A 24240-nucleotide genomic window follows, 5' to 3' on the forward strand; every position below is an offset into this window, starting at 1 on the left:
CTTTGACCCAGTTTTTCATCAAGTGCTGCAGCAGATAATGTATGTATGTATGGTATGTTCATATTCATGAAACTCCTAGAAAAACCTAAGGTGATAGGTGTGGAAGTACATCCATAGAAGGCTCAGAATCAACCCCAGTCTACCAAGTTCACTACTCCTGTGTGTCCTACAGACTGAAACAACGCAGGAGGGAATGTGTCATGTCTCAGTAGCTATTAAGTTACTCGTAAATTTGCTCCAGGGATAAATATCAGACAAATGAACCACAGCAGTGTTTACTGAGAGGGGTTACGGTCTCCAGAGGATAGAGACGCTTTTAATTTGAAAATATAGTATGCTACGCTGAGCTGGGACAAAAGTACTCACTGGAAATATTAAATAACGAATCTTATACCAACATCAGAGTCCTATTTCTCCAACTAGGAAAGAGGCTGGGGGGTATTTTTTGTGTCTGAGTCTTTGAATCTGCACGATTAATGGAAGGTAAAATCTGTTGTTGGTTTTTTTTGCAGAAAAAATAAGGTGAATTCAGAAGATTTTTGTGTGGAGGATGTGGAATGAACAAATATTTGTCCTTCACTGCAAGTTATCTCAAATAAATCTTGTGCATGCATGTGTTTGCACTGGATATATCTTTTGTTTGACTTCTTATTATATCCAATCAAGCTGATTCTGTCAAATAAAGCTAGTTAAAAACGAGCGTCTATTTTAAAACAATCCCTTACTCGAATAACACCGGTTAGTGGGATTTTAGAAGGTTGCATGGTGCAATGAAGTCATTCTGGTGTAATGGTTGAATTTATGGAGCGTGTTGCAGAGAGACAATAAATGGTTGCGCATGAATGACGCGCTGCGGCCTGGAGAAGCGCTCAGCTGCAAGTCTGGACACAGTTGGACCTCTGCGTTGGTCTACTAGCATTCAAACCAATGAAAAGTTTTTCCTTCTCCTCCTCGTTGCTGTGAGGAAAGTAGACACCGGCCCCGAGGAATACTCCTCCCTCTCTCCCCCCACCCTCGCTCTCTTTCTCCGTCCTCCGCAGAGCCGGCGCTTTCTCCTTCCTTGCAGCATGAGCTGGCCCCCTAGTTCTACCCGCTGCATGTTTCCCGTCGTAAAGAGAACTTTCTGAGCTTGTTCATGTCATGACACAGCGCAGCTCTGAATTACAGTGGTCGCCCGGAACGCCACTGCAACTTCCAGGACTCTTTGTCAGTGCTTTGAGTTTGGTTCCATGAATATGCGATGGTCGCAGGAGCGCCCGGTTCTTTTGCTGCTGCACTTTGTTTTTATTTTGGCAGCCGACCATGAAGAGGTCCCCGACTCTGGCAGACTCCTCTCCCTCTTTGCAGAAGGTCAGTGCGCTGCTTCTTTTCTCTGCAGATCTGCAAATGCACGTCACTGTTCCCTTCAGGTTTGTGCAATCATTTTCAACCATGCAGCCACCTAATTCCACATTGTAATATTCAACTCTATTCCACAGGTCAGACAGATCTGTCCGTTATCCACCCGGTCAAAACCAATGCTGATGGAGAATTCATCTCCCATTCTCTGTCTCACCATTTCAAGGGTGGGCGAGTCAGGCGTGACCTGCGACCTCTTGGTCAGCAGGGACAGGTTTACTACAATGTCAACTACATGGGTCGCACTTTCATGTTCAATTTGACTGCCAATAATCATCTGGTTTCAAATGACTACATCCTGGAGAGGCGGAACGGTAGCGCCAAGAGGACCGAGCATCGTCTCTCTGAGGGGAATACCTGCCACCTCCTTGGCTCTGTGGTGGCCTCTGATGTGAGAGGAACTGCTGCCATCAGTACATGCAAAGGACTGGTAAGGACCGACACTGTCTTACACGCACAAAAACTAAATTGAACTCATTCATCTTTTGGTCCTCCTCCGTAAACCTTTATCATATTTCTTTTGGCCGGAGGATGTTTTTAAGGGCACAGGAGAGATGAGGAGGGGGATTATTCTAGGAAAGCTGGTATGTGGTTGAGGGAGTCATAGATTGTTAAGCAAACCCCTCCATCTGACAGTGCCCTGTCTGTTAGTTTGCCCTTCAAAGACTTCCTGACACTATTTGCAGACTGACTGTGCTGCAGACCCGCTGACGGCTGCTGCCTCTCGGCCAACCATGAAACCTTTTCTGTCTTCTTTCTTTGTCTCTTGAATGTTTTTCCTTTTTTGTTCAACTGCCCCCCCCCCACCCAGTCATTCGCCTTCTATATTTGCAGAGGAAATCCTTCCCAGCACCCCCCCCCCCTCATATACTTTGATATACTCCGAGACATGGCCGCAGTAATAGATTATGACACATTTTTATAGATTGGAACAGTAAAGTTTGACAGATGGAGAGGCAGGAAATATGGTCATACGTTAGGCTCTGAGAAACTTTCTTTTGTACTTGGTCGCCAATGTTTTTAATAAGACATGATTTTAACTACAAAGGACAACCAGGCAGCAAAAAGACAAGCAAGCAACTCAATGTATGAAGTTTTAATAATAAAGAGATGTGCACCATATGGACATTTCCAGGAGAATTTTCCTGGTTCTCTTACTGCACAGGACAAGCTGCACATAGAATAATAACTTTCAAAACAATCAAATAGGAAGAGTATGTGAAAAAAGTAGTAAAACCAAAAAAGAGGGGTGTTTTCCCCTTTTAAATGATGGGATGTCTTGTTTCTCTGTTTGAATGCGGGAATGACTCTCATGCACAGTCTTGCGTCCTGCCTCTGTGTCATGTTTGTGTGGGTCAAACTGCCTTTTTTCCACTAAGTTCATTTGTTACATCTGACTCATAACAAGGAGAATTAAAATGACGGTCATTCCTGCAGTGCTATAATTTATATCTGACCCACTTTACGTGCTCTCGAGTAATTCCCAACGCAAAAATGTGTGTGCCCCCCCCCCCCCTTCAGCTACAACTATCTTTGCAGCTCCAGTTTGTCCTTTCTCTCCAACCTTACAGGGAAATCACTCCGATATATTTCACTGATTTTTTTTTCTTCTTCAGTGGAAGACGGTTTATAGCAACCAAAACCACAAAGAGACCACTAAACAGCATGAGCAGCCAGACAGATGTGGGAGGGAAGCCCTGCCAGCTGCAGTGGAGGTCATTCACCCTCAGGAAACACAGAGAGATAGAGTGCTTTAAAAAGATGTCCAATAGCTTGTTTATGTAGCTGTGTTAAACACTAAACTAACAGGATACATAAGAAAAACTGTGAAGTGTTAAAAATGAGGACCGTAAAATGTGGCTATTAGGTTTCATTTAAAGCATAGAATTATGAGGCATTTACCACTGCTCTGCAAATGTTGGCAAGTTCTAAATTGTAATCTAAAATAATAAAACACACACACACACAAAGAACCAGAAAGCACTCGAGAGTGTGTTACTCCACCCAGGCAAACTTTTGGCCCCTGGTGCTTTACTGCTTGGGCCCTCATGAAAGCTGCAGCAGTGATGAGCGGGCCCTCGCACCCCTGCACACACTGCATGTTGTAGAAACTTGATGATATTTGGATTTTGCATTTGGGGGAAGATCAATGCAAATATGGTGCCAATTGGTACCTCTTTGTACTTTCACTAGGTGGTGCTACAGTAAATTAGGTAGCTGCACATCCATTAAAACATCCATCCATCCATTTTCTATACCACTTATCCATTAGGGGACATGGTGGTGGTGGTGATGGGGGGGCTTGAACCTATCCTAGCTGGCATTGGGACATTGGGTGAGAGGTGGGGTTCACCCTGGATGGGTCGCCAGTCTATCTTGATCAAGGACACTTTGACATGGTCATGGGGTATAGTGAGGGCCACGCTACCTCCGAGCCACGTTACCTCCGAGCCACGCTACCTCCGAGCCATGCTGCCCCTTCACGTTAAAACGATGTAGTGTAATTTTGATGGAAATCTGTTCACTACATCAGGCTGTGACCACCAGGTGACACTTCGACTTAAATTCAACTTGCACGTTTCTTCAGGCTTGGACTCTCATCAAATGTATGAAGTTTAGAAAACGTGACCATGTGGAGTCCATTTATAACAATTTACTGTTATATGGTGAAATACCAAAATTGGCCACCTTGCCACATAACACAGTTTAATGGAAAATCTCAGTCTTTACAGAAACCCATCAGCAAGCTCTTCTGGCCTTTTTGATCAAGTTTGAGATGGATCTAGTGGATCCACTTCAGACTGGAAAAAAAGAAATTCATTTCCTGTCGGCACGAGGTGGCGCTATCATTAATCTGCCCCAAAATTTAATGGATACGCCTCATAGCTTTTACGTAATCCTGTTGCCAGACATGCAAACAAACGCCACAGAAAATATTAACTCCTTGGCGCAGGTAAATAGAGAGCTCTCAGAGAGTAGCACAAGCCAAGTAGCTATGTGGATACAGAAAAAAAATATTCTTCCAAACCACCAAAATAGTCTTCCATATCACCGATCCAGAACACTACCCACATAGTAGCACGATGCTTATCGAATGAAACCACATCACCTGAAATGTGATCCAAATATGCCAATTTGTTTTTCTCCAAGGATATGATCATTACATTGAAAAAAGGTTACCATCAATATCATTTCTTGAAGATGAAAACATTTTTCTTTCAACTGCTTCAAATAGACTCAAAGAATTTGATCAGAATTAGTTCAAGATAGAAGAATACAGTTAATAACTATATACCGCTAACGATCATGGCCACGAACAGGGTTCAGGATCCAGGATCTACAGTTTGATCCAGATCTTTCTCATTTTAATTACGTGTTCCATGTCATATGTTTCCGCCACATTTTCATCAACATTCCCTTTTTGAGATATCCTGCTCACAAACAGACATGCTGTTGAGCACATTATTTTCAAGATGGTGTAATAAGTTACTGAAAGACTCCAAGAGTAGAAGTGGTGAGATGAAGTCCCCACGCATTTATAAATTAAATAGCTGATTTTGAAGTGATGCCTTGATATAGAAGATAATCATCCCGTAATATTCTTATGGAACTTGTTGGCCTTGAGCTACTCTTGTTGGCAGGTGAATGGTTGCACTGATACATTCATGAGTTGTAGCACTGCAGTTCAAATTACCATCACTTTTGTTGTTGACTGTACGTGTGAAACTACCAGGGTTGTGCAGTGAAGGATGGCGTCACTGTCCCTTTTTGTTTCTCTGGGAAAACCCTCAATACATGAAAACGTAAAGTTTTCTCAGCATAGGCTTCGCTAATCCCTGAGGCACAACGCAAAACAAGAACAAGCAGGTTCAGACCTATTATGCCTTTATTTCCATCATTTAAATGCGTGTCTCCTCACACTATGCAGCTGAAAAATGATAATGTTTTTGACCTCTGAGGAGGAAAATTGCTCCCAGGCAGAATCATCCTGTGTAGGAAAAAAGTGATGTCGGCGTGTAAATGTAGTGAAACCTGTTATGATCAAGGAACAGTTTTATGAGTTTAAATGCAAGTCTGTGTGGGAGAAAATAGTTGCGATTAATCTTATTGCAGTAATGACCACCCCCTGCCCCCACCTCTTTTGTCCCACTAATAATTGCAAAGGTCACAGGTTTCGTGAAACAGCAGAGACTTTATTCCAGTCCAGGCCCAGTTGGCCTGCACTACACAGAAGCAGGAAACAGAAGTAAAGCAGTTCCACATGGCCGCTCTATTTAGAACACAAACCTGTGTTATGGTAACCTCCCTTGGCCCTGGCACCTCACACCCAAACATGCTTCCTCTAGGTAAGATGGAGGGGATTAATGTGGAGGAGGTGAAGGGCTGAAGGTGGTGGGGGGGGGGGGGGGGGACGGATTGGCTGGCACTCAGGATTTAGAGCAAAACCCGGATATATAATTGCCCATTTTTGCTCTTATAACCAAGTTGATATCCTTTCAAGTTGCCTGTCTCTGTTGATAACCACACAGTATCTGTACATGGTAATTTGAAAATCACAGATAACCCCATAACCACGCTGTACAAGCAAATCCTTGCTGGCTGTGTTGCACAGTAGGTTGCATTTGCTATGCAGATCATACAGATCAAGCAGAGCTATGGTCTGTATGTTTGGATGGGCCTCTCGGTAGCATTCCTTCCTCTCTGATCCTCACTCCACCACCTGCTTTTCTCTGCTGAGACAAATTTGGAAGTTAGGCATTGAGGAACATGTAGAGAAAACGGCAAGGAGGTTCGATCGCAGAAAATACAGAGAAATTGGACTTAAACTTCACAGTACATTTGATGTGTTTTATGTCTCATGTCTGTAGTTTGCCGTTCAAGTCAGGTTTATTTAATTAATTTAGCAGTTATGACTATAGATGACATATTTTTGTAGGCTAACCCAGGAAATAAGCATCCATGAGCTCTATGGGTAACTAAATTTTATGAGGCTAATACATTTTGTGCTGCAAAATAATTGCCACAGATGAATACCGCATTTGTGTTTTTTGAAGTTTAAACACAGTCTTTAGAGGTGCAAAGCTAACATTAAGCTACAAACAATTTACATCTCCAGAAGTAGTTTCACACTCAGCTAGCAGCGAGCTCATGTAGCTGATGCAGCTGAGCTAATCGTTAACATGGTTGCTAACCTTTACCTTAACTGTCATATTTCCAAAAAAAAGTTTGATGTACTTAATCCTATAACTTTTATTTTGCCCTCACAAATCTTGCACATAAAAAATCTTTAGTTTGTTTGCAGAAAAACTTTTGAAACCAAAAGCTATGAGAAATACCACCAGTTTGTTTGCAGTTTATGTCTGACGGAAGGGAATGGCATTCAGTTCATCAGATAGCCCCATAAGGATGTGCCAAATAAAGATTGTTTATGAGTCCCAAAGGCTGAGAGGAGTCAGATAAGTCTCTTGGGGACGAGTCCAAGTCAAGTTTTATGTCAATCGCTTGCAAGTTAAGTGCGACTTGAGTCCCCGTGTCTTAAACAAACCTTTATCTGATAACAGGAGACGCTTGTCAAACAGAGTGTGAATGATAATTTGAAGCAAAGCAGAAATCAGAATCAGTGCAGGGCCCCTGGGATGCTTCCCCAGCTGACTGCAGATAGATTAGCTTACAGGCTTTTTGGATGAGTCCATCACAGCTTGTAGCCAAAGGCTACACTCTAAATCAGCAGAGAATCCTCTCCTTATTATTTTATTTAATCTGCGTTTGTATCAAATACCTCTAGTATAGAGAGACTTATGATTAGAACTGGCTATGTTCAACTTTTTTTTTTTTGCATGAAAAATACCAACCATGTTGTTTTTTTGTAGTTTTTCATCTGAGGGACTGCGCCTCTACGTTTTGAACCCACTGAATGGAGAAACAGGACACCCTGTTAGATCTCTGCAAAGTGATGAATGAACTTTTTTTTTTCTCTCTTTCAATAAGCAGCCACATGCAAGACTGGCCAGGGTGACCTAGAAAACTGAACAGTACATAACTGCTGTTAACAGCAGGATGGACCCTTGGAACCACAACTGGCCAGTGAACAACAGTGAGCACTACTGGCCTAATTTTTCACATCTGCTTTTAACTCCTCAAACTGGGGAGAAATCCAAGAACTGGGCACAACATTCATAACTATGTCCTTTTTGCTTTACTAAAATTGAATGCGTGATAAATATTTATATATCTAACCAAAAAGATTGTGAATATTTTCTTCCTTTGCTCAGTTGTACTAACTCTTTCCATTCAATCAGTTTGCCTCTTGAAAGAATTATTCATCCTTCTTTCATGTCATTTTTTTTTTTTTTGGTTGGTTTAGAGAGAGGGAGGGATTTATCCCAGAACAGTCTAGGCTTGTTTGGACTCAGCTTGACACCCACACACATGCACACACAATCATCTTAATGAAGAGAATTCGAGCTGGGACCTTCATACTATTTGTTTTTACCAAGAAAACTCACAGTTGTGTCAGAACTCCTTTTTGGTGTGCATAAATGTTTGTTTGTTTTCATGTACTTGTATGTATGTCTATGCACTTTTCCGTGTGTGTGTGTGTGTGTGTGTGTGTGTGTGTGTGTGTGTGTGTGTGTGTGTGTGTGTGTGTGTGTGTGTGTGTGTTCACCACTGATCAGCCAGCGCTGCACCAGTAAGAACATGCATGGCATACTTTGTCAAAAAAGTCTCTTTATTGCTGCTGCTGGAGCAGCAGACTGAGAATGTGCCTAAGGGAAGGAGAAAGGGAGGGATCCTGCTACTTCCTATACTGATCTGTTGACTAATGATGGATACCACACCATGATGGAAATAACTGAGGAATGACTGTGTCAGCCGGCTATTCGGGAGAACGTCAAAACTTTACAGTGTGATAATCAATGAAGCGCTGCAGTCATAGGCCACTGCTTATGATTGCCAGTAAAAACAACAACTAGCATGCTAGTTATCAGGCTGTTGCATTCCTATTCTGGTAACAGTCTGTGAATGCTCGACATTAAAGGTGGACTTGAATCAGCTTTAGAGGAGATTTTTAGATGCAGTAAAATGTTGAAACGGAATTGATCGATGAATTAATTAATTAATAAAGCCTCATATCCATTTAACACCTTTTAATCTGTTTGTTTGGATTTTTTTTTCAACAGAGAGGTTTCTTTACCCTGCCTGAAGGACAGTATTTTATTGAGCCAGTCCAGACATCTCCTGGGGATCCTGCAGGGACTCCAGAGCCCCACATCATCGTTCCAAGAGCAACCACAGAAATTCACAGGAAGAAACGCAGTCTTGAGGGCAAAGAGAAACCCAGCCCTTGTGGAGTTCAAGGTGTGTATCTCTGAGTTTAAGTACATACTTTTATGTAAATGTTCACACGGAGGGTTGGGTTTTAATGATGAATAATCATTTTAACACTGTAATTATACATTCGTCAAATCTGAATGATTCGCAAACATTTTTAAGTTACAAAAGAGTAACATAAGAAACAAAAGGTGTTGCCTGATCATCCAATCTGAAAATGAAATGAGATGAGCAGCGTAACCGTATGAAATGTTGATCAAACATATATGACGTATTCACTTGTTGAGAGCAGTACTTCAACGCAGGTGGTCGAGATGATTTAGGGGCTGCCAAAAAAAAACCAGTCGCCCTGAGGTGAATGTTCTAGCAGTATGATATGATTTCCAGAAGCTAATAATTGCAGGTTTGTTTCGTCTGATGATAAGTTTCACTTGCTTGATTAAGTCAGTGTCATTACAATCTTCTCCCAAATCAAGCTGATGGGTGCAGCGAGTGGAGAGGCAACCTCAGAGAGTCACTACTGTTGTATGTCATGTTGTCTTTTGCCTTTTCCTCCACTTTTACTAATATACTATTAAGTTGTACCGGTAAACCCACTTCATAGCGTTGTAACCGGCCCTCTACATGAAAACGCTCAATCAAATCAAGTTTGATCAAATGAACCGCTCCTAAATACCCGGTTTATGTTTAAGAGGCTCCAGAGATGGACAAGATTTCATAGGAGATTTGATAGTTTTAGAGCTGAACAAACCCAGGTTTATTTTACTGTCCGAATCCAAAATGGCACTACCCCCCCCCCCCCCATATACAAATGAGCACTTTTCTCCGTCTTGGTTTTTGACAGGCTGCTATTCCCTCTTGTCAATGTCTTTCTCTGCTTTAGATGCCGACTCTGTGCGTTTGGAGAGGGAGAGGGAGGAATGGGAGCGGGAACAGCAGAGGGGGGATGATCAGACACAATCCCGCTCCCAGCGTTCGGTCAGCAGAGAGCGCTGGGTGGAGACCATGGTGGTGGCAGATTCCAAACTGATCGAATATCATGGCAGCGACAATGTGGAGTCCTACATCTTCACAATAATGAACATGGTGAGTGTTGATTTTGTTCCTACTTTTTTAGACACTGATAACAATTTTGCACATGTGTAACTACTTTTCAGGAGTAAATTATATTTATGTTGACAGGTGGCCGGCATCTTTCATGATGCCAGTATTGGGAACGCTATTCATGTCATCTTGGTTCGTCTGATTCTGCTGCAGGCAGAGGAGGTAAGTTATGCAAGTCAGTCAATGTCAGAAATACACTCAGACAGAAGAAGATGCATCACAGTCGGCTGCGGGCCATTAACTGCTCATCTCATTCCATTTTACATGGAGGAACTGTTCCTTCTACATTTGCTGCAAACCTTTGTTTCAATAGTATTCTTTTACTGGAATACCCCTTCACATACTTTTATGGTCAAAAAGTATGTGAAAATGTGAATGCAATTTGAAAAATAGGAGATTGTACAAATATGAATGAGTATGCAAGTACATGCCATGTAACCATTTTTGGGCGAATTATAATGTTCTTTCAAATTGGATTTTTGGTGCCAAACTTACAAGCAAATTAGACATCGATGTTTTCTACTTAAATGCACGTGAGAATGACTCAGGTAAATTCTGTGACAAGGACTTAACACTTCCCTTTACGTGTATTGATGTTCAGTACTTTGGGTATCTTTGCACACCAAGTCACAAACTCTGTGTGAAAGGACGAAAACGAAAGATTTTTCTTTTAAGGTTCGAAATATTACAAATTGTTCCGATGTGACTGTATGTGAAAAGGTCAAAACTGTGCCAAAAATGTGTGTTGTTCTGTATTTAATTCTGCTAATTACTGCAGAAAGGATTGAAGATTGTGCACCATGCAGACACCACTTTGGCCAGTTTCTGTGCCTGGCAGAAAAACTTAAATCCACAGAGTGACACCCATCCAGCTCATCATGACGTGGCTGTACTGGTCACCAGGCAAGTAACACACCTGCTTTATCAAGGTTGTCTGCGATTTAACCAGGTTTTTATGGTGTGGAAGTAACACTCGCTGATGTGCTGCTTACAGTATGAAGGAAAAAAAGTTGCATGATATGTTGTTTGTGTTTCTCGCCCAGAAAAGACATCTGTGCTGGAATGAACCAGCCCTGCGAGACCCTTGGTCTGTCCCATCTGTCTGGGATGTGCCAACCACACCGCAGCTGCAACATCAACGAGGACTCAGGCCTGCCCGTCGCCTTCACCATCGCCCATGAGATGGGTCACAGGTCCGTGTGCGTGAGGGGGTGATGGTGTGTGTTTTAATTTGGAATTGTTTTGAAACTTGGAATAAAGGAATTATACAACAAAAGGTTTCCTGAAAGAGAAAACGTATTGTGCCATGATCAGTTACTATAGTTGTGTCATAAAATCTCCTAGCATAAGCTCACTGGCCTGTCACTGAATTGGTTGTAAACAAATAATGGCTAAGTATCTTGTAACCAGACCTAGAAATAATAGATACCTGAGAGGATTGATGTGATTTTGTAAAAAAAAAAAAAAAAAAAGCAAAAGGACTAGAATATAGAGTTAGGCATGTTTTCAACTATAGGTTAAAGTGACACTGGAAACTATTGTCTTTAGGTTTTCCACCTCTGCTCTGGAGAAATGGTGCTCTGCAGCTTCAGTGTCTGTCTAGAGTTTGGGCGAATGCTGGTTATCTCTTATAAGTCAGGGGTGTCAAACTGATCCAGTGAAGGGCTGTGCGGCTCCAGGTTTTCATTCCAACCAAGCAAAAGCAACACCTGATTCTACTTCAATCAATCAAGCTGTGTTTGTGGGATCAGGCGTTGCTTTTGCTTGGTTGGAATGAAAACCTGAAGCTGTACGGCCCTTCACTGGATCAGTTTGACACCCCTGACTTATAAGGATCGTATGATTTCATTGAATAGAAGCAAGTGGTGTATTTTGTATCAAATTTAAAAAATACATAATAAAAGAAGCAAAACAATAGATAAACTTGCCTGATTGAAATTCCACTATTTAATTTAACAAAAGAAGCCTGACATCAAATTTTTCACTACATGTTGCTAATGACAAGCAATGGTACAGCTTTACAACAACTCTCCTCTTGTAAAGTACTAATTCATGGTTGTAAGTGTGTTATTAGTTGAATTTTAACACATTCTAAAAATTAATTGACAATTATAAATGACATAACTTTTTCCCTATACATCAGTGTGGGGCCACTATTTAGCAAGATGAAGGTAGCATTTGTAAGTGGCTAAATAGCATTTCTGGTAGCCTATTTAACCTATAAAAAATGCAGTATGCACCAATGTGTAATCAATATAAGAGTTTCACATGTATTCCAACCACGGGACTCCATTTTTTTTTCTTTTTTCAGCTTTCTGCAGAAATTAGAACTGATTGTCGCAGCATGAAATATAATAAAAATGTTACATTCAGTCATGTTGGTTGTGTTTGAATGCAGCTTTGGAATCCATCATGACGGCCAGGGGAATGACTGTGAGCTGGAAGGGAGGCACCCGTTCATCATGTCCAGACAGCTGATGTATGACAGCTCACCTCTCACATGGTCGTCCTGCTCCAAGGAATACATCACTCGCTTCCTCGAGTAAGCCTGAATTCATGCTTCATTCTAAGGCTGTTAATCTTGAAATAATAACACAGTTTTGTTCAGATTTGGTTTTTTCTTTCTTTCTGTGGAACACACAAGTTGTGGGATTTGCGAATGGTTGGGAAATTGCTGTGAAGATAAGAGTAATTCCACATTAGAGTGACTCCTCCTGGAGGTAGATAAGTGGATATAGTGGTACAGATGTGAATGGAAACATTGCAAATTGTCCAAAAAAACACAATGGGTGTGGAATCTACTGGTTATATAAACACTGATGTTTATCAAACTGTGTCAAACTTAAGTTAGAAAGATTGTAGGTACAAATGCGGTTAACAAGCGCAGTTCAGACGAAGCCAGACATTCCTGTACACGTGTCAGACAAGCCTTAAGAGGACCTATGCACCTATGTTTGCTTTAGCTTTTGTAATTTCTCTTTGCTGACACTGACAGCCATTAAGTCAAGAATTCCAACCAAAGCTCCTGCAAACAGACACAACTGATTTCTCAAGTATTATCTTTTAAAATGAGGCTTCTCTGGTTTTTCCGTCTCCTTTCAAGACTGCTATACTGTAGGTGCCTTCAAAACACAAGATTAAACTTTATGTACATCCTGTATTTGTAGAGGAAAGTAGAGGTGAGTGCAGTAGATTTTTAACTGGACCGCTATTCCTTGGTATCTTCTGTGATAACGGCATGAATGGCAATATGAAAACAATGCCTTAAAGCGCGTATATTTATGCATTAGGACTTTAACAATACATCTATCTGTATCAATAAATCAACTCCAAGGATCCAACCTAAGTGCTGCAAAAGCCCTGTATTGATCCATATTGTGATATTTAAAATTCCCATGGCGCGTCCAGGTAAGTGTGTCAACCAACATTTATCATCTCATACCAACTCAGACTTCTGAATCAAATCAAAATATTATTTTGACAGGCTTTGTGACATAAGAAAGTTTTGTTTTGTTCAAAGAATCAATGTACTATCCTTTAAAATCCTTAATCAGCAACGTACAGCCCTCGTGAGAGCCATGCAACGACATAATACTTAATCCTAGCTATCATTATTTGACAAAAAAAAAAAAAAGAATTGTCAGTGAAGATACAAAAACCAATGGTGACATGATTCAGAATCCAGGATTAAACAAAAGGAAATGTAATGTCCTCTGGTAAAATGGAGGGAATGTTTAGATTAAACAAAGAGTTTCATTAAATGTTGACAATAAGAAAAATTCTGATCATGAGGATTTGTGGCAATATGTGATAATATCGGCAGAGCATGAGTTTAAAGCAGTTTTAAGCTTTTAAGATCTTCCACAAACTTGCCACTTCTTATTGGATTGTTTTTCCTAGAAATATTATCTTTACCCATCTCAGTCAAGCATCCCTCCTCTCTGAGGTCTTCGCTCATCGTTTCTCGATCTGTAGAAATTTTACAGCTCTTTGCCTCTCTCCCTTAGTCGTGGTTGGGGTTTCTGTCTGGATGATCGCCCCTCCAAGAGAGATCTAACCACGCCTCTGGCACGCCTTGGTGTTCGCTACACCACACACCACCAGTGCCAACTCCAGTATGGTCCAAATGCTACTTTCTGCCCCGAGGTGGATGTAAGTAATAAACACCCATGTAAAACTAAAGTTGGAATTCTTTAAGAAGGCAGTTCATTCTCTCACTGTTGTTGATTTATATTCTGTCTTTCAGAACGTTTGCCAGATTCTTTGGTGTTCAGTCAATGGCTCTTGTCGTTCCAAACTGGACTCCCCTATAGATGGCACTCGCTGTGGTCCAGAGAAGGTAGGTGCCAGGGTTTTTAGTCATGTTAGGGGTATTGGGTTGCGACACTAGATGACACTGGTGGAGACTTCAATACCATATGTGTCACATTACATGTGTTATTTGGTTGATCTTACAGTGGTGTATCTCCGGAGAGTGTGTGATTGTGGGCAAACTCCCAGAGACAGTGAATGGAGGCTGGGGACAATGGAGCACCTGGTCTTATTGCTCCAGGACCTGTGGAACTGGAGTCCAGTCAGCTGAGAGGGAATGTAACAACCCCAAGTAAGAATTTACGCCATGAAATGCAAATATTTCCTTTCTTTCATATAAATTCAACCTTTTCATGTTTGGCATCAACAAATCTGATCACCGGTTTGATTTAAAGTGCACTACTTTCTTTTGTTTTTTTTTTCCATAGACCTGAGTTCGGTGGCAAGTACTGCACTGGGGAAAGGAAGCGTTATCGTACTTGTAACACCAAGCCCTGCCAGATGAATACACCGAGCTTCAGAGAGATGCTGTGCAGCGAGTTTGACACTGTGCCTTACCAAAATGAGCTCTACAAGTGGATTCCTGTGGCTAACCCCTGTAAGTGGTCAAAAGCTCAATTGCACAGTTAGATACCACAGAAAGACAAGTCGATGTATTGCATTTGTCTGCCAACAGGGGGCAGCATTCGCAATGGAAAGCCTTTAGTAGGCGTAAAGAGTGCAACATTCAACATCACTTCCATGCTGTAATTGTTATTTTTGAAGTCAAGACATTTTTTTCAAGTCTAGACATTTATTTCTGTCAAATAGATTTTAATGTCTTGGACTCATGAGGTAAATTTGTGCGAGATAATTTGGTATTTTCAATTCCTTATACATATTGGCACTGACAGATTTGAGTCTCCCTTCTGCTTGTTACCCACCATCTTCAGTAAATCCCTGTGAGCTGCACTGTCGACCGGTAAATGAATACTTCTCGGAGAAGATGCTTGACACCGTGACTGATGGAACGCCGTGCTTCATGAACAACAAGTCCAGAAACATCTGTGTCAACGGAGTGTGCAAGGTAGTGTGGCTGGGTAAGAGACTGGGGGCATGTGAGATGTTGCAGAGTTACTACAGTATAATGGAGGGAGGGAGGAGTGTTGCTTTTATTTTTGTTTTATTGTAATGTATCTGTTGTGAGAGTTTAATGTGTTTTTCTTCCTGTTTGTCTGCAGGAGGTAGGCTGTGACTACGGCATTGACTCAAACGCAGTAGAGGATCGTTGTGGAGTCTGTCTGGGTGATGGCACTAGCTGTGAGACGGTCTATAAGTCATTTGATGAGGGAGAAGGTTTTGGTAAGTCCAGCACAAAGGATGTTCATGGCTATAAAAACGACACTTAATCTGAATTTTATAAATTATGAAAATAAAATTGTCCTAACACAAAACAGACAAGTTTTAATGCACCTATCAAGAGTGTGAAAAATACAAATGTATGCCTTGAGGCATTAAGTCATTGCAGGACACTTCATCAGCATTACACCATCATTATGTTTCTTTGTTGTCATGGCAACCCTGTTGTCCACACAGCACAGCTGTTTGTCCTGCTTTACTTGGCTGGTGTAATGTGCGTGTGTGTGTGTGTGTGTGTGTGTGTGTGTGTGTGTGTGTGTGTGTGTGTGTGTCTGGAGGCTCATGTTAAAAAAATATTGTTGGCTTTGGCTGATTATACTGTCCTTGGAAGAATGGAACTCACTCAGCAGAGTAAACAAACGGCGCTGATAGATTCTTAGAAATGAGGCACTGAAATTATAAGAAACATTCTACCCTGTGTCATCCCACCATTGTATGTGTGTGTGTGTGTATATGTGTGTGTGTATGTGTATCCTTTCCAGATAACCAGCCCAGATGTGTAAGACTTCAAAAGGCCTAGATCAGGGGCATACCCCCCCGCCCCACAAACACACATACACACACACACACACAAGCACACAGAGGTTTCTCTGCACAAACACAGAAACACACACACCTTCTGACAAACATCATTAAACTCCAGAAACCCCCTCATAGTTGCATGCTCCTCCCCCATTCAGCCCCCCATCCACACACAATAAAAAACACAGACAGGGCATTGCCCCCCACACCGATCGCACATGCACACACACACACACACACACACACACACACACACACACACACACACACACACACACATGCCAACCAGCCCCGCAGACTGAACCCACCCTCTATTAAAGATCAGAGAGAAACTGTGGTAGTCTGGATATGAGTGCAGCAGCAGCCATACATGGTGGGCCATCCATTACCTCGCTGACTCCCCTCCTGTCTCTCCCAGGGTATGTGGACGTGGGTGTGATACCTGAGGGGGCACGAGATATCCTGGTGACGGAAATGGAGGAGGCAGGTAACTTCCTGGCTCTCAGGAGCGAGGGATCGGAGGAGTATTTCCTAAATGGAAACTTTATTATCCAGTGGAATGGGGAGTATGAGGCTGGTGGGACGACGTTCTACTATGAGCGTACTGGGAACATGGAGAACCTCACTGCTCCTGGGCCCACCAAAGAGCCAGTTATGCTCCAGGTAGGTCTGCATACTGTTGAGGTCAAAGCGATGTGATGGACATCCATTTTTACACCATTTTACGAGGTGAACGTTCATGGATAAATTAAAAATACAGAACATGGGTTTTTTTGCACCACCAATTCAGAAATTTCTCGTGTGTAGACTGTTTCTCAAAAATAGACAAAACACAAGATTAGATGAAACAGAAAAATATTACTTGACAGTTTTCAAATATATAATAGTAACAGTTCAGCAGGGATTCATTGCATAATAAGTCATTTGTTTTTGTCAGTTGTTGTTTCAGGAGAAGAACCCAGGTTTAAAGTATGAGTACACAGTCAAAAAGACCAAGGAGACAGGAAATGAGGTCATGGAACCCATTTATATGTGGAGACACGGGGCATGGACAGACTGCAGCACCACCTGCGGAGTGGGTTAGTAGAGATTTTTATATTTCATTTGGTTTTATTGTGCTTTATTCTTGTAGGTTTGAGTATAATCTTATCTACTCTCGGTATGTTTCAGGTGAGCAGCATCAGCCTGTGCTCTGTTTTGAGATGGATGTGGGGGTGGTGGATGAGTCGCTTTGTGACCCAGAGATCCGCCCAGAAGACAGACATCGCAAGTGTAAGACTATTGATTGTCCTGCAAGGTATGTACATCCAAATGCTATTTTGTTTCTACCATTAATATAACTTTAAATGGATGTACTTTGTTTTTGTGTAAGTATAAACATACAATATAATAGTGAGCAGTCTTCATATTGAAAAGCCCCACTATCTAGCTAGCTGCTATAATGACATGAATACAAAGTGGAAATCAGCCATCGTAGCTAATTGAGACTTTTTTTGGTACTGACCAACATGTGTCTCCAGCTCATACCAAAAGCTGTCAATTGTCCAAAATTGTCTTTGAATGTCTTGCGAGAGACTCAGTATCTGCCTATTTTGTTCAGTTTTATTTTGGCACTGTTCTTTAAGCCAAAAAAATGCTGTTTTGTCAAATAAACAATCAAGGAATTGAAAATATTTTTTTTAGTGTCCGTGCAAAACTTGCGTAGTACAATGACAGTTTAAGTGGGAATCACAAATTAGGGGAAGATACTTTTTCGATGTTTTGCCCATGATAATAACACGATACAATCTCGTATCTAGCTATAGATATAAGATGCTACATTAGTGTACAAGAGGAAATATACCCCGAAATGTCAAAAGGCACAAATTGTTTATCTATCCATTAATTTACAAGTAAGATAAAACTATGTGGAGCGAGTGTAGAGTCTTAGTTTAATACCTCTTCAGCTCTCTCTCACACACACACACACACACACACACACACACACACACACACACACACACACAAACACACATCATAGCCAATTGGCTATGATAGCAAAAATCTTAGTAATCTTTATAATGTGTTCCTGATATTTTTTCACATATACTTTCCCCTGGTGGTCCTCCTCCCCAGGTGGTGGGTGGGAGGCTGGCAGCAGTGCTCGACCACCTGTGGGTCAGACGGGGTACGGAAGCGAACAGTTCTCTGTGTCCGCACAGTTTCAGGGGAGGAAAGGGTTCTTCATCCAGTGGAGTGCAAACATCTCCTTAAACCCAAACCTGTAGTGCCGTGTAACAGAGATGTACCCTGTGGACGGGACTGGGCTGTTGGTCCCTGGGAGGAGGTAAGCCTGTGTTTTGTTTTTCCATCCATCTTTTTCCTACCAATCTCTTTATTCAAATTTTTGGATTTGTTCATGTGTATTTTGTGTTGTTTTACTTTTTTTGCAGTGTTCTGTGTCATGCGGAGGAGGTGTGCGCTCACGTACAGTCACATGTGCAATACCGCCCCCAAAAACCTGCGACCTCACAACCAAACCACGGTCCCGATCGCTGTGTGCCCTGCAGAGTTGCCCTAACTCAAGTCTTCGTCGACGACCGGGCCCTCCCCCTAAATATCGCCGCATCTTCCCGCCCAAGAGCAATACCACCATTCATACTGTTTCTACTACCAGGCCTCCCATGAGTACCGCCACTAAAACTACACCCTCAAGTACAGTCACTGTGAGGAAGACCACAGCTCTCATCCCAACATCAACTTCAACCCCCAAAACAACAGCAAAAGAAATCATCGATAAAGATGATTATGGCTTCAATATCGTAAAAAACGGGGATGCAGAGGATAAGGGAAAGAAGGTTTTCCCAACTAAATCCACTTCTGCTAAAAATTACAACAAATCACATGATATAGAAAAGAAAAGGATTGAGGAAAAGGACGATGGAGAGGAAGGGAGCACACCAAACATGGTGATGTATACTCCAGGATATGATTATGTTACTGAGGACAGGGAAGGAGAACAAGAGGAGATCATTGACCTGGATGTTAGTACTATTGCCCCAATACTCAAAAATCCTCGTAAATTAACCACACCAAAGCCACATGTAATTATTACACCCACTTCACGAACAAGTTCTCCATCTACACTTACTACCAAAGCTCCCACCACAACTCCCTCTTCCTCTGCCCCACAGACTCGTACTAAAATGTGGGAAAAGACCACTCATTACTCCTTCACCAAGCCTCACACGACCCCTCAAAGCAACCCCTACAGCCCCTGGACACGTAGGGTTCCGCTAACCACTCCCGTGCTACCAAAAACTGACTTACACTCAACAAAAGCTCCATCTACAACTGCGAGAAAACCATCGACCACCTCAACATCATCTCGGACCACAGTAAAGGTTATTAAACTGAAGAAACCTGCTGTGACACAGAAAAAAAGCAATGCTGCCACTCATGCCAAAAAAACATCTCCCCGCTCCAAAAACGATCGTTCCAAGAGCCAGAACCAGCCGCCTGAGATTTCCCGGAGCAGCCCCACCAGTGACCACAGCAACCCGATAACCAAAGAGCCATCAGGCAGTATGGATGTATTCTGGGTGGTGGGGAACTGGAGTGAGGTGAGTGAGGACAATACATGGCCTTATAAAGTGCTTTTCCATTGTTATATAATTGTAGCCTTTTGAGTACAAATGTCATAAACTTACTGATAATTCTGGTAATTTTGTAAAGCTTGACAATTTTTTTCCAACCCCCAGGCAAATAGAGGTTTTATTATCAATCACCATTTACATATTACTACCATTAAGTTTTATTAATGTTGCATAGAGGTGAGTTTATCAATGGGGACTGAAAATTGTCTTAGGAAGTTCAAAAGATCCAAATAATTCTTGAGTTATGATACCACACAGTCATATTCAGGAGATACAGGATGTTCGCAAGTAGGTACACACATACTTTGAAATAAAGAAATATATATATTGACATTTTTTGCTTAAGAAAAAGTGGTATTTGGCAGATATCTCCAATGTTGGAGCACCCCAGGACCCACGTCCTACTGTATTAACTTAGATAATAAATAAAAGAAGGAAGAACTCATGCAGTTTTAGTACTATGATCCACTGAAAAGAAACATTTCTGATGGCCTTTTGAAAAGATAAATGAAAATGTTTTATGTTTGAAAATTATGATCAGGAGCAGCAGCAGAATTACGCATTGAACCGTTACAAATCAAATATTACATGGGATTTTTCACAGAAGGATTTTATTTTGTCACATCTCCTTTCATTATTCTGTTTAGAAAGGATGAACATGAAACCCTCGACGGAGAGTTATTCAAAAGTGCCCCTTTCTCTCAATAGTGCTCAACAACATGTGGGATTGGAGCAATATGGAGGGCCGTAGTGTGCAGCTCCCAGAGGGACGACGACTGCGCCAACATGAAGAGACCCGAGCCTGCACGAACATGTCATCTACAGCCCTGTGCCACCTGGCAGACTGGCAGCTGGAGCAAGGTGAGTAACATTCTGTTGTGTTATTTATCATCAGAAATAGTTGTGGGTTTTCCACATGAAGGAACTGCATTGGTTTCATTTGCAGTTTTTACTCATCATTTATATTTTTTGATGTTGTCCACAGTGCTCAGATAACTGCGCAGTGGTGGGAAGGAGGCACCGTGAAGTCCAGTGTTTTGATTCTCAGAGTAAACGTCCACTTCGACCTTTTCACTGTCAAGCCGTGTCCAACAGGCCAATCAGCACTTTGACATGTCCCCATAAGCCCTGTGTCCCCTGGAGGACATCACCCTGGGGGCCGGTAGGAGATTTATACACAGAAAACATTTTAAATTAGTACTTTTCATGAGTCTTGTGGTTTTCAATTGATGTTTCATTTACCATATTCTTCTCAATATTTCCTCAGAAATTAATAAATCTATTTCTAAATTATCCTGTTTCACATTTTCCTGGATCTGCTGTGAGTTTTGCTTTCAGGTTTTGTTGTATGCTATCCTGCAGACAGACAGAGACAGACAGAAGGACAAATAAATGCAAGGGGACTGAATTGTTTTACTTTTCAATTGCAAAAAGTAGATAATTCCTTGAATGCCTCTGTCTACATCAGTGCTCTGGGAGTTGTGGTGAGGGCATCAGGGAGCGGCTGGTGTACTGCCCAGAACCTCATCGTTGTAGCACGCCACTGAGGCCAAACAGCACAGACATATGCACTCTAAAACCCTGCACTCGCTGGAAGTCTGAGGAATGGGAACAGGTTGGTCACATGATCAAGATTTCCTTACTATAAATCACAATGCTGACTGTAATATTTATTAAAGCGGAATGAGTTTTTGTTTTTTTGGTTTTTTTGCCTTTAGTGCTCTGTTAGTTGTGGACGGGGTCAACAACTGCGTGAAGTCAACTGTGTGAGTGAGGGGGATTTAGCTGTGATGCCTAACAGCCTCTGTGAGAAGATTTCCAAACCAGAAACACTCAGGAAATGCAATATGCAGGCATGCCAGACCAACACAGGTTTGTACCCGAGTTCAGTCTGTATGTCCGGCAATAATCAGTGGGTTTAAAACTGTTTCCTCTCCAGCAGGTCCAGTGTGCAGGAAGAACACCATGTCCTCTCGCTTCTGTGACAAGCTGAAGCTGTTGGGTCGTTGCTCGCTCAGGTCGATCCAAAAACAGTGTTGTATCACGTGCGGACCACTCGTGCAACAATGAACACGCCCCACCTGCAATTCATTGTTCTGCTTTAATGAGTACAAATCAAACTGGGTCGATTAGAATTATGAGAACTGTCTTTATGTTTAAATCCTTTGTTGAATTAAAAAAAAAAAAAGCCAAAAATACACATTTGGATTTTGTCACAATTTTTAAATATTTTTTTAATGAATAACATCTTCTTGAGTAGAGAAGATGCAATCACTGATTTTAAGAAAATAATCAAAGTTCAATTGGAATCTTACAGCAATTCAAGCGAGTACATTCTCCGACCTTGTGCACTGTACACCTTTTTTATTCATTACAATAATTCATAACCTACTGTACATCTCTTCATGGGCCAAAGGTGCTTTTTAAATGAGGTGCTGAAGATTTGCAGCACTGCATTTACAGTTTTTTTTAAAAATCTATATTTTATTTCAAAGTGAAAACAGAATGTAAATAAATATATTTGTTACCTTTTTATTAAATTGTTAAAGGTACCCTTTGTCCTCTGCTTATATATTTTCGATGTGCTTGAGCTGTGCTTTTGAACTCATAGCTGGCACTGTGTGTGTTTACATGATCCGGATCCTTTAAATATTGTTGAGCAAACACTGCAGAACTGTTCACACGCTCTGCAGTGGAACCTGTGGCGGTGCTCCTCTTCTGGTGCGAGACTGAGCAATGACACAGAGGTGTTGCAGGTCATCCCTCTCAGGTCCTCTATATGGATGGCTGCTGTGGTTGTATGATGTTGTACATACAGTACATTACCATTGTCAGGCACACTGTACGGCAACTTGATTTGTTCTTTGCATGTCTCCATTAATAAATGTGATAATAAAAAATGTTTGTGACTGCTTTGTAGTTTGGACATGAAATTAAAAAAAGTCTTTTAATACATGTGATGTGTTAGTACGATCTGTTCATGATTTGACTGCGGTTGTATAAAATCCATCAGTTTCATGGACACTACTTTGCTTAAATATCACAATAATGACTTGTCATGGCATCACTTTTTTTTAAACTTTACGACCTTTGATTTCAACAAGATCATTCTGGACTCAGGAGTGCCAGATGCTGTAGGCTGTGTAACACCAGAATCAGCAGCACCGGGCTCTGTTTCAGGGATCGGGTTCACCTGGCCCAGATTTGCCAGGATGCTCTGGACCAGATAACCTGACACGGAGGGACATGGCCCTGCTCCATCACCCTGCTGCTGTCATTCAAGCCACAGACCAGGAGTTAGTCAGTAGTATTGCAAGGAGTAACACGATACTGGGTCAATGTGGAGTGTCATGTCCTAAAACAATCAGTGTGTGTTTGTGTGTTATTATGACCAAGCAAACACCATCCAGTTGAATTACCTAACCTCATCTCTCATTCTGTTATGTCACCAAGGTGTTGCCTCATTTGACGAGTTGCACAACGGAAAGAAGGAATGGAAATCAGAATCAGGAAGTTATTTTAAATCCCAGAACATCTCAAGACTTTGCAGTGGCATTAAGCACACGAGTGGTGAGGTCATAGAAATCTTATTCCTTTACAGCCTATTTATTATTTTTAATTTCTCCATCTGGGTTCTAGAAACCAAATCCATTCACTAATTGAGCCCTCGATTAATGTTGCATTCTTAAGCCAAATAATTGTGGGTTTCGATCCAAAGCTGAACCTTGACTTCATTATTTCTTTTTTCTATTGAGCTTGCTCGACACAGGGCACATTAGCGAACAAATACAATGATTAGGAAATAATGTTCATTGCATGCCTGGTTTGCAGTAATTTTACTGCATGAAAGAAATCCTGTGATTGACCAGATATCATAACACCTACATGCAGGCTGATTCTGTAGGTTTGACCTGTGAGTTCTGTCACAGGCTAATCAAGTAAATGATACACCTGAGAAATCAAGCTGGTGCTTCACATCAGGCTGTATTTATAAGCATAAAGTCAGTACTCCATTTTGTGTTAGTATTAATGAAAACATGAAAGTAAATACATATGGGGGGCAGTTTACTTCGCTCTTATCAATATAAAAACCCAGAATGCTAACATTTCATACTGGATTCAGTATCATAAGTGAAACTACCTGTTTAATGGAAACCTTTGATCTCTCATTGATTTAAAAAAAAAAAATCTCATCTATTATCACGTCAACCATGGCTTGTCTTTAAGTGTTGTTGTTTTTGATGTTGCATCCCAGTTTGATGAACAAGAGAAGAGAAATCTAACAAGCTCCTACTGTCTCCTCCTGAAATTTACGTGGTGATCCAAATAACATCGCCTGCGACCCACTGTTGGACCCCGACCCAGTGTTTGAGCATGGATGGTCTGCTAGGCATTAAAGGAGTTTATATCACGGTAAGCAAACGGTTTGTACTACTACTACTAGTCTTGGATGCAATATTTTGTATTATAATATTCTGTAAAAATTTGATTGTACAGTTTACTCAATTGTCACCTCATGTGACAGAGGAAGACAGAGGAC

General features: G+C 41.5%; 1 protein-coding gene across 2 annotated transcripts; it reads left to right on the plus strand.

The window, feature by feature from the left end:
• Window positions 1-1021: 1021 nt before the first annotated feature.
• Window positions 1022-22577, plus strand: adamts12 (ADAM metallopeptidase with thrombospondin type 1 motif, 12). Of its 2 annotated transcripts, none has more exons than XM_086206611.1 (24): window positions 1022-1350; window positions 1479-1828; window positions 8580-8757; window positions 9614-9816; window positions 9913-9996; window positions 10613-10737; window positions 10878-11027; window positions 12233-12376; window positions 13842-13986; window positions 14081-14173; window positions 14292-14437; window positions 14574-14743; window positions 15078-15211; window positions 15366-15486; window positions 16484-16728; window positions 17003-17144; window positions 17236-17362; window positions 18181-18391; window positions 18498-19667; window positions 20409-20561; window positions 20686-20862; window positions 21169-21315; window positions 21419-21572; window positions 21640-22577. In XM_086206611.1, the coding sequence occupies exons 1-24, from the start codon at window positions 1230-1232 to the stop codon at window positions 21768-21770; spliced, it is 4821 nt and encodes a 1606-aa protein (XP_086062737.1). In that variant the 5' UTR covers window positions 1022-1229; the 3' UTR covers window positions 21771-22577. The 2 variants fall into 2 exon arrangements, with proteins under 2 accessions (XP_086062737.1, XP_086062738.1); XM_086206612.1 differs by having other exon boundaries at window positions 21643-22577.
• The last annotated feature ends 1663 nt before the right edge of the window (window positions 22578-24240 follow it).

The sequence above is a fragment of the Aulostomus chinensis genome, chromosome 6 (assembly GCF_037954235.1).
Source record: "Aulostomus chinensis isolate RoL2024-O1b breed Wild chromosome 6, RoL_Achi_v1.0, whole genome shotgun sequence".
Taxonomy (NCBI): domain Eukaryota; kingdom Metazoa; phylum Chordata; class Actinopteri; order Syngnathiformes; family Aulostomidae; genus Aulostomus; species Aulostomus chinensis.